The 14,322-nt window shown below is 35.1% G+C and overlaps 1 protein-coding gene across 1 annotated transcript in view; it reads right to left on the reverse strand.

Annotated features, from left to right (window-relative positions):
• YTHDC2 (YTH N6-methyladenosine RNA binding protein C2) overlaps positions 1-14,322 on the reverse strand; it is an 83,227-nt gene that overhangs the window by 12,898 nt on the left and 56,007 nt on the right. The window contains exons 22-25 of the mRNA XM_021009446.2: positions 12,584-12,789; positions 11,024-11,219; positions 3,692-3,801; positions 2,280-2,572 (exon numbers count right to left, since the gene is read on the reverse strand). Of these exons, the coding sequence (XP_020865105.1) occupies positions 2,280-2,572; positions 3,692-3,801; positions 11,024-11,219; positions 12,584-12,789 (805 nt within the window). The remainder of the gene's footprint in view (positions 1-2,279; positions 2,573-3,691; positions 3,802-11,023; positions 11,220-12,583; positions 12,790-14,322) is intronic.

Genomic DNA, 14,322 nt, shown 5'->3' on the forward strand with positions numbered 1-14,322 from the left:
CCTAAAGCTTCAGAGACCATTACCCATAACTGGAGTTTTGGCATTACCCTCTATAATTACAATATCTTATTCTTCCATCTCTTACTGTTTCACTTCTCCTCTAGCCTTCCTTTTTATAGCTACCAGCAGTGTTCTTCCATCCTTCTCTATTTTGCCATTCCATCATCCCTGCTCTGGCCTCACTTTTCTCTTTTCAGAGCCAATTCTTTAGTTGACCAATTCAGCTAGAAATTGTGTTCTACCCTTGCCCCCTCATCCTATCACATTTCAAATTCAAATTTCTTAACCCTGTATTTCCCTCAACATCTGAATTCTCTGCTTCTACTCCTGAGCTACTAAATGGCACTGGAAGAAATCATACTACCATGTTGATTAGGTCAACTGTAAATTTTGAATTTCATCTTATTTGCATGTTAATATTACATAGCAGGCACTTAATAAATAATTATTGATTAATTTTCCATTTGTCATAATTTTTCATTTCTTACTTATATTTCAACTTACTTTGAACTACTACTCTGGCTTAAAAACAATCTTGTTTTTGCTTTTTTGTTTCCAACAAGAACCATCTATCTCAATGTGAGAGGAGGCACAGACACTAATTTGGCCATAAGTCTTATAAGTAGACCTGTACATTTTGGAAGCTTTGTTGATCCGACGTATTAAAAAATCAGAAATTTCACATCTAGACCCTTACGTACTGCATTTTTGAGTAAGTGTAGAAAGAACTCAGAAAATTTTGGGGCCAAGAGGCTTATGTTTATCACACTATTCAATCTGGACCTATTTGCCAAACCTATTATGTTAGTGACTGAAAGGAACATCTTTCCATGTGACATTTTTCAAATACTTAGTAGCCTTTCAGATAGGTATGGCCTTGCTAGTTTGGGCAGTTTCAAGTGTTCCTGAAGTAGGCTTGAAGATCTGAGCCCCTTTGTCTTGAATGACATCATAAGGCTCTCCCAATTCAGTATCAAACCATTTTCAAAAATCACTTCATACGGCTGCCCTCAAGGAGCTTCCTTTATACTGTAAGTGGATAACTGGGAGTACTTTGAAGATATCTGGATTCCTAGGGACCAGATTAAACTCAGAAGCAGCACTAGCTCAGTCATTATTATAAGGTGAAGCCTTATGAGGCTTACTTAGAAGATGTCCTGCTTGTGGAGCACACACTTGGCTCCATGTAAGGACTGGTATCCAAGTCCTAATGAGAGTGCTTTTAGGCTTTGCCTGAGGTTAAAAAATATAAATGTATAAATAACATATAAATAATAAAATAGAGAATTTACTCTATAATTTTGTTTCAGCCTGGTCCTATGATTTCAACGATGTGGGGGATTCCCAGTGAGAAAGCTCCTACCTACTCAAAAATTTCTGCCTCCATCTCATACAGGATAAAATATAAACTCTTTATGCTGACATTTCTATTCCTTCACACTCTACCTACCACAGTCTCACTTCAATTATTCTTCTCTATGACTTTTATGTTTTAGCCACCCTGGCTTCTAGCTGTTTCCAGGACTAGACATTTCTCACTAACTCTCCTCCCCCCACCCCAGCTCTGTGCATCTGCAAAAGATGTTCCCCATGACTAGAATTCACTCTATCCTCATCCCCAATTCTCAGAAGCCTTATCCTTTCTAGGCTCAGTTCAGATGCCAAATCCTTTATGAAGCCTTCCCTATCTCCCTATGAGTTAGTGCTTTCTTCTCCCTCAATTCTGCTACTGTTATATTCATCTGTGCATATATTTGAACACTTAAGTAAAAAGTAAGATCCTTGAGGGTAGGCCTTCATTACCTCATCCCTGAGGTAATAAGACAGTCATAGGCTGTCTCCCTATCCCTGGAATATATTCTCTCCTCACCTTTACCTTACAGAATCACTGGCTTCCTTTAAGGCTTATCAAGCGCCATTTCCCACAAGATCCTATCTTGATCCCTACCTTCATCCCTCTGGTTACTAGAGCCCCCATACCCACAAGGAAATTACTTTGAATTTAAGGGGAGGGGGAGACAGGATTTCAATAAAGCATTTGTTTCATACTGATACTGCTATTATGGCTCTATATGTGCTTTGTTTAAGCTTATGTTTTAATTTTGTCCTTGAATTCTGAGGGAAGAAGAGGAAAATTGAGGGGCAGAGGGAAAACAGGAAAGAAGGAGAAGAAGATGGAAAGGGATAAATGTTACAGTGAATTTTTCCATATACAGAACTTTTCTTCATACAATTTCCTGAAGCTAATGCTAATCTTCATAAAAACCTAAAACATTTACCTTTCGGCATTAGAGGAATCATCAGAGAATTCAGTATCTGCTGAACTTTTCCTGCTATTATTTGACCTCCAAGAAGATGACAAAGGAAGTTCCTCTGAAGACATTGGTCTTGGTCGCTGGCCAATCCCTGATGGTTGCTGCAATCCTGCAGACTGTTCTTCTGTGCTTAAAACAGCTATGATTGCTCTTATAGTCGCTTCATCAACTTGAGACCAAGGCTTGGAAGGAGCTCTCATACGGCGCAAAAATAAGCTATGCCATTTCTGTCTGAGTTGTAGCAATAAGCTGGCAGCCTGTAATTAATTTTTATTCAGTTAGAATTCATATTGAAGCAGAGGATGTAAAAACTATTTGCTTATTCCATTATTCGGGGGATTTTGCAATTTTCAATGAACAAAACTTATGCTTATTTTCCTCATAATTTTACCCATACTTTTACTTTTTTTGGGGAGAGGGGTTTGGATTTTTTTTTTCTGGCTTGATTTTTAAAAAATTTATTTAATATTTTATTTTCTCCCAATTACATGTAAAAACAATTTTTAACATTTGTTTTTAAAATTTTGAGTTCCAAATTCCCTCCTTTCCTCCCTCCCCGCCATGCTCATTGAGAAGGAAAGCAATTTGATATACATAATTTGAAAGAAAAGCTGTTGTCTCCTTTTTCCTGCCACCTCCGCCCCACCCCCATCTCTCTTTCTCTCCTTCTATGCCTCCTTCCCTCTCTCTCAACATACATAAGTAGAAAGAAATTCTTAGGAGCATAGAATTTAAAGATGGAAGGGACATCAGAAATCATCTACTTCAACTTTTTAATTTTACAAATATTAGGAAACTGAAGCTTAAAGAGGTGATATGACACATGTAGTAAATGATAGAGGGGATTCACCCCCTAGGTTTTCTGACTTTAAATCTCATGTTTATGTACCATTTTCTCTCTCTCTCTTTTTTTTTCTTAAACTATTACACTTCTGTGTTCTGTGAAGAACTATTCTCAGAAATATTTCCAGGTTCACTGAAATACTACCTAACCTTTCTCCCTAACACTGTCATCCTTATGGCCAAGAACTTGATTTTTCTATCTATCCCTGGACTGGGCAAAAAACTCATCTGAAGATAGAGTCTACAGTGAGAATAACAACAAAACAGGTTTTTTTCTCTCTCTCTCTTTTTTGTATTTTTAGGCAATTGGGGTTAAGTGACTTGCACAGGGTCACTCAGCTAGTAAGTATCAAGTTTGGTCTGAGGGCACATTTGAACTCAGATCCTCCTGACTTCAGGGCCGGTGCTCTATCCACTGTGCCACCTAGCTGCCCCAGGTTTCTCTCAATATTCAGGGGAGAGAACTGGTTAGAAAAATCACACAAACATGAAGTTGCTAAATATATTTATATAGTCTACTAAAAGAGAACTACCTCTGGATCCATTTTGAAATTTAGCCATTCATCCAGTTTCAATGCAGCCAAATTAGCAGTGGTTCTGTCTTCCATTTCACTGTCACTGCTGTCATTAGGAACACCATCCACTTTTCAAACAAAACATTAAGGAAGAAAAAAAATACACAAATTTTAGCATATATTTCAGGGCAGAAAAAAATCTTTAAAGATGTTTCTAAGGAATGTTCCCATGCTTACATAAATCTTCCTGACTTACTTAAATATTTATGTGGACAGATCTCTTCCAGTTTTCTCTGTCTCAAAAGCCAGCAAGGAGGAATGGGAGGGGAGATGATATAAGAAAAGCAAACATCCTTCAGGAAAGCTCAAGTAGTCAAAGTAGATATTCATGTATAAAGCATTTTGAAAACCTTAAAATACTATTTAAATTCAGTTATTATCATAGTTGAGAATGCACATATAAATCTTAAGATATTCTGGAACTACAGAAATCATGATAAAAAAAATCATGATTAAAAAAATTGGTATTTACTGCTCAAAAACACTGTGCATTCATATACGTTCCCTCCAACAATGACGATCACAAATTACCCATGGCTGCCTATTTGATGTGACTCTTGTCTCTGTCTTCTTGCAAATTTGTCATTGCAATAAATTAGTTTACCTCACATAGCCTTCCTCTTTCCCTTATCATTAAGACACCAGTGGAGCACCTGAGGTATCCACCAGTTACTACTCATGTTTTCCAGATAACTAGTCCATTTTCTTTTTTGAGTCATCCAGTCTTTGAAAACATATGTTACTCTTGTTCTTCACTGTTTTTCTTTTTCGTTGTTATCATCATGTATTACGGCCTGTTTATAAACACCATATTCTTTTCCATTGCCTTCTGGGTGATCATCATTTTTAATTCTTGAAAGACTGTAGTGTAGTATTCCATGTCCCACAAGTCCAATATTGGTTTTAAAGAGATGGGCCTTTGTGTCTGGGAGAAATTTGGGGTCACTAAAAGAGCTTTGCAACTTCCTAGTGCTATTTTCATCTATCTGCATGTCATAATCTGGGCAACAGACATTCATCAACCATCTGGTTTTTCCTGTGAGATGGTTAAGACCAAACTCTTTTGAGTGGTTATGGATGGCCTTCAGGAGGCTCTACAATGTCTTCAGGCTTGACACAATCAACACAATTTCATCTGCAAGTAAGAGTGGATGGAGGTCCTTATCACCTCTAGGGAATCCACTTCAGCTTGGATTTTGCATTAGAACTCTCCATGACAGTGGCAAACCTAATATTGATGATCAAAGGTTTGGTAGAAGCAACATCTCATGCATACAAGATAGGTTAGTTTCTTCCATAAAGTTAGTGACTCTTCTGGATTTAATTGGTTTTAGAGTCTAAGGCTCAATGCATTAACATACATATAAAAGCCTAGTGAATAAGAAGGAGCTTACCACCAAGGCAAAAAACAAGAGCATTATGTACAACTAAATAAATGCTGTATCCCTGTTAAATATCCTTTCTATGCTGCTGTTGTTGTTGCTGTCGTGTCATTTCAGTCACGTCCAACTCTTCATGACCCCATTTGTGGTTTTCTTGGCAAAGATACTGGAAATAGTTTGTCAATTACTTCTCCAGTTCATTTTATAGATGAGGAAAATGAGACAGAGTTAAATGACTTGCCCAGGGTCACCAAATGGATGCTAAATCCTTGTTAAATATCCTTTCCATGCTACTGTTAAGTAAAATTAATTTTGCTAAATGGTCTATGAATGCCCCATATTGTTGCAAAACCAAATCTGAATCACTGGACCTACTTGAATCAGGTCAGGCCCAGAAATCTCAATACATAAATCATGAAAATGTTCTGTGATTTCATAAATTAGGCATTCCTTCCAATGATGCAGATCATAATCCATACAGTTCAATTTTCATTTATGTCCTCCCCAAGGTGCTTGACGCCTGCCTTCCTCACTTTCTTCAGGTACCACAAAGACCCAATGGAACACTCTGGCCACCTATACATCATCCCCTGCTCTCACCATATGACTAGCCCACCTTCTCTTTCTGTCATATTACTTAACGAAATCTTTTCTACATGTTCTTCAGAGTTCCTCATTGGTTATAGGTCCCTGCTCACATCTTTCACTATATTCTCTGTGTTTATCTTTAGTTCTTCAAGGAAGTGGTGCTCCAGGTCTCGCTGCCACACAAGCAAAACTGATAAAATGTTTTTATTAAAAAGATGGGCCTTTGCTGTTATTGGAGGCTTTGGATTAGCAAAAATGCTCTGTAAGATCCTGAAAGCAATCCAGTCCACTCCTGTATTTACTTTTAACTCTGGGGTCAACTCACAGTCTATATGTATAATCTAACTCAGATACATACGCTGTTGTATAAGCTCTACTGGGTGGCCTCACTGAAATTTTTTAGCTGATGCATGGTGAAATCAGAATAGGCATTTTTCATCTGTTTGATTTTTTCAATGAAGATGGACAAGTCAAATTCTTAAGTGATTACAGATCTCTTCCAGGCAGATCGATAATGACTTGAGGATGCAACTAACACAACATCACCCCCAAAAAAGGAACATTTGGGGAACTTTATCATAGGGAATCCTTCTACAACTTGTACTTCTGTGCTAGATATCCTCTGCCACAGTGAATACTTATGACAAATATGTATGTCCCTATATTATACAATGCCTGAACTCTATTATCAGAAGGTCATTTCTGCTGTTATATCTTCCAAGGAATCCTGAATGTGAGGAGGAGATAAGATTTATCTTGCTGCAAAAGAGCCTGTAAGGCAGTATTTTTTAAAAATAAATTTTACTGAAGCTTTTTGCCTTTTTATTATATCATCTATATATATATATGTATATATATATACATATATATATAATTTTATGACATTTATTTTTGATATATCATAAAATTATATCATGTTATATTTTATTTTGTGATATATCATCAATACATATATCAATTATATCATCAATCCTTCCTCTCCCAGTCATCCTATATAACACACGTTTTAAATGAAAAATATAAGCAAAACTGATTAACTGAAAAATGTCTAAAAATATATACAACATACTACAATCATGGTCCATCCATCTCTGCAAAGGGGTAGAGTGAGGTTTTGTCCCTTCTTGTACATTTTCTTTGGGGTCATGCTTGCTTTTTATAATTTTGCAGCATTCATTTCTGGTTTTTTTGGGGGGGTTTTGGTAGTTTTTCTTTTCTTTTTAGTCATCAGGTATATATGGCATTTCCCCCCAATAAGTTGAATAACTTTTCATAACCAAAAAATACTGAGCACAACAGGATGCCATTCTCTATATTTTTTATATTTCACTGTAAGAAATCACTTGTGAAAGCTTCTTGTTCCTTACGTGTACCCTCATTGAGGATTCCCTCAACTCTCCTACAGATAACTCCATAAACATTTTGAATAGATAGAAAAGTAGGCATATACATTTTTTTATTATCAAAAAAATCTGGTTTTTCCTATACCTATGGTATCTTCTCCTCCTTGAAATAACTTGTGTATCTATCCCTCAATACTCTCAATTGTAATGCCTCAAAAACAGGTGTCTTATATGTACAGTTATTCCTTTTCCAACATCCTGTGGGTTAGGCACATGGTGCCCCTGCGATCTGGAAAATCGGTGTAAAATTCTTTGGCTCTCCCTTTGTCCCAGAGAAGTCTGAATATTTTCTTTTATGGGGTGTTTACAGTACCTTATTGTAAACTTTGGGTTAAGTACTTAGTCATAGGCTCTGTGCCATCTGCTGGCTTTGACATGCTCATCTGAGGCTTCTGCAAAACTCCCACAAAATTTCCATTTAATTTCTTATGCCAACCTGTGATAAATTGAAACCTTAATGGAGAAAGTTGTGACGTGGAAGGGATAACTGTACGTGATTTAATCTGGTTGCTTTTCCCATCTTTGTCCTCTTCATCTGTAAGTACCTCAGAAACTACGATATTATAGTTCAAGTGTGGTGGTTTCATTACCATTGCTGACCTGTGTTAAAAGTTAATTTTTTTCCCCATTTTTTCTTCTATTTATAGACTTTTTTCCAGTTCCATCTTTAAATGCAACTGACATGACTTGCTATGCTTTATTTTAAGTGGTTTTATTCTCCACTGATTCTGTCTGCTCTGTGAAATAATAGTGCTCATAACCATTCATAATTTTTCTTAATAATATTTTGAAGATTAATTTATACCCTAACTCAATGTTGCCTTTGTCAGCTATTTCTATTTGGTCAGCAAATCAATTATTTGCTAAAGCACTTTCTGGAATCTTTTGTGGTCTCCTTGTTGTAGGAATTAATATATATTGGTTTAACCTCCGCATGAAATTATCATAGTTGGTGTTGATGTAATTTCTGTTGTCCACTTCGCATTTTGGTTTTAAGTAGCTTTTCAAAATAATTCAGTTAAATCATCCTAATTGTTCACCATATCTTTTTCTTATTACTTTTTTGTTCTTGTTATTATAACTACTGATCTTACTATGATGAGTCAATAGTCTGTACACATGTAGCTGACCATACAATAAATCCCGTGTCAGTAACATTTCTTTTCTAGGCTGTTAAAACATAGTCAATTTCATTCTTTGTGAAGTTACTTCATGCTCACTTTATCCAGTGCCTACCAATTCTTTTTTTGATAAAGTCCATGATATAGAGATGTAAGGCTTTTGTACAATCTCCAACTATTTGGTTAATTTCATTTCTTTCTCCTGAACCATACTTTTCCATATATTTCTCTCCATTTTCACCTTTTCCCACCTTTCCACTAAAGTCACCAAGTATTAGTGTAGATGGACTTGATTTGGAGATCTTACCAAGTTGTTCGTAAAATTCCTATACAATTTATTCTAACCCAGGACAAAAGATAATATGCATAAAATGCCTTATAAATCTTAATAGTGTTATATTAGTCAATTATATTATAAAGATGTGACCCATTCTGGAACACTGTCTAAGAAAGCAGGTTCACTCTCTACTTACATCATCCATCAAGAATTCCTCTGATATGAGTGTAGATTATTCTCATAAAATCGTTATATAGTTTGGAAAGCAGGCATATAAGTAAACAGTTGTTGACACGCTTTTGAGCTTTCTTCTTTTTTTTTTTTGTTATTTATAAAGTTCAAGATTCTTCCATGTCTTTGGTACCTTCTCTTCAAATAATCTGTCAATCTTATTCACTCAACACTCTCACAATTGTACTACCTCCAGTATAGATACTGCTTATGCACATGTGATCTAATCTCATTGGTACTTCCAAACCTGGGGCAGCTAGATGGCTCTGTGGATACAGTACTGGGCCTGGAAGCAGAAGGCTTGACTTAAAATCCTGCCTCAGACAGTTACTAGCTATGTGACCTGGGGCAAGTCACTTTGCCTGTGTTTGCCTAGTAGACAACTAGGTGGCTTAGTGAAGAGAGCACTGGGAGTCAGGAAGACCTGTGTTCAAATCTCAGATGCTTACTAACTGTGTGACTGTAGGCAAGTTACTTAATCTTTATTTGCCTTAATCCACTGGAGAAGGAAATGGCAAACCACTCCAGTATCTTTGCCAAGAAAGCTCCATAGACAATATGGTCCACAAAGCCATGATGAGTCAGACATGACTGAATAATTGAAAAACAAATTTCCAAACTGGTTCTTTAATGGCATTTCTACCTACTCAAAAAAATATCCAGGAATGTGACATTAGTCTAAGCATGGTGGCTCCATTGTTCTTCATGGTGAAAACAGTTTGTTATAAATTTTTTTCTCCATCTTCTTTTATATTGTTCTTTCAGGTTATTCCTAAATACTCTCAGGATGACTCTACTTAATTCAATCTTTGCCAAGCTTTTTCAAGATTGGCTTAACTTTTCAGCTTCTCTCTATTTTATAAAGCAGTAATAGCAATCACCATTGATCGCCATAAGATTTCATATTTCTAACTGGTGCAGTTGCTCTTGAATTGCTCTCTTTTTACTTGGCAAGTAAGTCAAGTGTTACCCAATTAAAGCAGTTTTTAGGCTTTTTTGGTCTCTCTTCTGTCTCCTTGGCAATTATGTCTGTCAGTGAAACTTCTAAAGGAAATTACTATACTTAGCACCAATGTACTTTTGTCCATCTACATCCCATTTTTTAACACTGAAAATTTATTAAAAAAGATTAAAGTTATTTTAATGCATACCATAATTTTCTCATTTTCCTTTTGGTTTTGTATTCACTTTGATCTTTGCTCTAATAAATTAGTGGTTTGAATGTATAGACAGCTAATTTAGGAAGTATTCTCACATAAGCAATGAGTTTGTTTAAATTTCCTGTTAACATAATCATTTTCATTTTTTTGGTGTGATGTAATTTAGTGCTCACTGTGTCCCTGCCTTTCCGAATTTTTTTTGAAGAAAGTATTTATGATGTAGAGTCACAAGTTAACTATGAAAAACATAAGTTTTGGTCTCTCTTAGTACTTATTCCAGATCCATCCCTTCCAATATATTTTTCACCACTGCAGCACTGTCCCTATTTTCACCTTTGTACTGAAGTCAGTAAGTATCAAAATACATGTTTAATTTGGAGAGTTAGCAAATTCTTCAAAGAACTGTTCTATGACTTTGTCCCCAGAAACATACATTGGTGTATAAACTTAAATTGTTGTCATTGTGGTCTTTTTGTGAATACTCACAATCACAACAGTATGATATGATAATGTCCCATGAAATGATATTTCTTATTGCCTTTAAACCTCTAATAAAAGTCACTCCATCAATTCCTTTATTTGCATTTTCATGTGGCACTTTTCTTCTTTTTTATCATTTTGTTTATAATGAAAACGTTGTCATTGATATAATTCAGTTCTTCCGGTAATATAGCTACTCCTTTGTCACTGCACAAAGATTTCATATTTAGAGCTAAGTTAAAACTGAGAGATGGTCTAAAAGCTCTGTAATTCTTAACATCCTCTGCTCACTCTTCCAGAATCTTACCAATGGCCCTACAGAAACCGAAGAACATTTTGTATTTTTCCTTATTTAGTTGGTTGCTCTGTCCAATGAATTTATCATCAAGCAGATGACTTGCTAGTGGTACTACTTAGCTAGGTAGGTCCTCAGAAAGGTGACTTATACTGTTGCTGGGATCATACTCAAAGCCTTTCCAGTACAGTATGATCTACCAACTGGGAATATCTTTGTCTCATGAGGAAACATACACTGCACTTTACACATAATAACAGCTACTGTGTTTGATTTTTTTACTTCATAATATTGTTTTAATAAGAACTTTTAATTACAATTACTGAGTTTTATTCAACTCAGCATACATTTACCTCTAAAAGATGAAGGTTCCTGAAGTGCATTACTTGCCAATCTAGCTGGTCCACAAAATACTGAAACAGTGACAGGTGTCACAGCTGAACAACATCGGATATTGGCTATTCTATGTGCTCTGGTCATTTCATCATATATAAGCCAATCTGTGGGGAGTGCCTGAAGAGCTGCTGCTTGGCCGTTGGCTGGAGGAATCTGTTAAAATTATAAAAAATAAAATTACATAAAATTATAAAAATTAAAATACATAATTATGGAATTATAAAAATATCTTTGGAAAGAGACCAAGAATTGGTATTGCTGGGTCACAGGGCATAGGTAGTTTAAGAACTCTTTGGGCATAATTCCAGATTGCTCTCCAAAATGGTTTAATCATTTCACAATTCTGCCAACAATGAATTAGTTTCCCAATTTTTCCACACCCTCTCCAACATTTGTCACTTTCCCCTTCTATCATATTAGCCAATCTGGTAGATATAAAATGATATCAATGTTTTCATCTGCATTTCTCTAATGAATAATGATTCAGAGCATTTTTTATATTAGCATAAATTGTTTTGACTTCACTGTAAAACTGCTTGTTCATATTCTTTGACTATTTATCAACTGCAGAAATTTTTATAGTAGTTCTCTTTGTGGTGACAAAGAACTGGAAATTGCAGGGAAGCCCATCAACTGGGGAATGGCTGAACATGTTGTGGTATATGATTGTGATGGAATACTACTGTGCTATAAGAAATGATGAACTCAATGATTTTAGAAAAACATGGAAAGACTTGCATGAAATAATGAAGAGTGAAATGAGCAGAACCAAGAGAACACTACACATAATAACAGTGATATTTTTCATAAGGATTTTGAATAAATAAATTATTGTTTATTACAAATACCCAAATTAACTTTAAAAGACATATAAAGAAAGATGCTGCCTGCATCCAGAGAAGGAACTGATGAGCAGAACCATACACAGAATAATTTTACACTTATCTAATTTGTGTCTAATGGTAGCTATCTCTAGGGCAGGGTGTGGGGGAAGAAAAGGAGAAAAAAAGAAATTTACATGATAATTTTGTTATATATTTGAAAGGAATAGCAAATTGTGCATAGCAGATTTGCAGTTTCATGTACAATCATCTTTTTCATTGTACTATGTTATGGAAATGCTTGTTTTATTCCATAAATTAAAAATAAAATTTAAAAAATATTTTAACTGTTACTCAGTTTACTTAAAATATTTTCAAAATGTAAATGTTTTCTCATGAAATATATATGTATAGTAACATATATCCTATTATCAGAATCCTGAAACATGTAATATTTCATGAGTTTTAAACAAAATTTTTTTTTATTTTAAAATAACCACTCTAGTTCTCTCATCCCTAGGTCTCCATCAAATTTGCTTTTTCCTGGTGTTTAATTTCACATATACTAAATAAATATATGAATATAAATATTAAATATATTTCATAAAAACAAATTCTTGGCATTTTCATATTCTTGGGCTAAATTTTATTCTATTTATTCTGCATTCTAAAAGTGAAATCAAGAATAGAACTTACCTTTTTATATTGAGGTTGACTAAGAACAGAAGTTGGATGAAACCGCACTTTTTTCTCCTTTGGTCCTGTCAATACTACGTTCTCTCTGTCCACATGAACTAAATTAGGATACATGCCTGCCACCAATGCAGCTTTAACCACAGCCCAATTCTCAGAGTTTGTGTTAACATCCCGAATGTCACCACCACCTCGTGCTCTAACAAAACCTAGAATGGAGAAAACCCATTTATACTTTATAAATTATTTCAAAACTAAACAAAAGCTTTTTCACAATAAAAATATTATAACCCATTAAATCAAATACACACACACACACACACACACACACACACGGATTTATGTAATATCCTCTTCTGGAAAACCTTTAAAATAGGGTTAGAATAAATAGGAAAAAGCATTTCATAAGTAATTCTGTAACCTCAATAAACGAAGTCATACACTCTCTGGGATTGTTTCTTAATCTATAAAATGAGGCGGTTTGATGAGATATTTTCTTAAATGTCATCATTCTATGATCTCTATAACATATTTTTGGGTCATCCAAGATGAAGGTAAGTAGTTGGGATTAAATGATGTCTTAAGATCTTTTCTATTTCTATTACTTGAAATGTTAGTCCTTGACCTATCAATTACTATGTGCTACCAAAGGATACTACAAATGGGCAACTGAACATTTTCCCAGATCAAAGTAAATTATATATTGGCTACAATAAAAAGTGAAATGTCATAAACTTTTTTTTCCTTTATCCTCATTCAACACATCATTAAACTCTACTCCTTCATTCTAACAGCAGCATATCTTTCTTTTGTCTAACCTGAAATCTAAAGCCTCAAAGTATTTTTCCTTACTGAAATGCAATCCTCAATAACTGATTCAAAGTAATTATCCCAGAGGGAAATGGAAACTTAAATGTTCTCTAAAAGAAAAAAAAAAGGCATTTGGTGCCATAAAGCAATTTAGTGGTTTTAAAAATCTTCAACAATTTTATTTTAATTTCCACAATGTCTTATTTTGTGGTGATGCTGGGTTCTCAAAGACTCTACCATAGGAACTTAAGTTCCAGCAGGTTCTACCATACTGGAAATGCTTCAAGTATTGCCCCAGAAAAAGAATGAGTCTGTTATTCAGGAACCAACGTAACTAAATTCAGAGAAGCTTATTACTAGAAAGTACTTTAATAATTCCAAGGCCTCCCATGAAAATAAAAGCGCACCTTTTTAATACCAACATTCTACTGGTGGTGGTGTAAGGCAATAAGACATGAAATACAAGTCTCCAAAGAACTGAAAATAAACATTTCAGAGGCCAATGGAGAAGTATATGGTGGGTGTGAGCAAGCTATGATATGTAACCAGTGAAAAACATGGGGAAAAAAATAGAGTAAAACAGGAAATACATAAAAACCTATCACATGAAAAGGATAAAGGAAGACTGATGGACAGCCACAGTGTTCCACTATTATTTTCTTAATGTCAGGTGAAGGCAAGGAAGGCCTTTAGCACATCAGGTAGACCCTTTTGGCAAATATATAGGAGGTGGATAAGAACCATACAGGATGAGAAGGCATGGAGGTGTGGCAGTACCTTTCACCACTTGAAGGAACAAGAAAATTTTAACTTTCACAACTTCCCAGTCAAAATGTTGGCCATGAAATATTTGCTACAAGATATATGTCTATGTGTGTATATGGGGAGAAAAAGAAGGGAAGGAGGGATAGGGGAGCAAGAAAAAATGCCAG

Source organism: Phascolarctos cinereus, unplaced genomic scaffold, assembly GCF_003287225.1.
Source record: "Phascolarctos cinereus isolate Bilbo 61053 unplaced genomic scaffold, phaCin_HiC Scaffold_4;HRSCAF=312, whole genome shotgun sequence".
Taxonomy (NCBI): Eukaryota; Metazoa; Chordata; class Mammalia; order Diprotodontia; family Phascolarctidae; genus Phascolarctos; species Phascolarctos cinereus.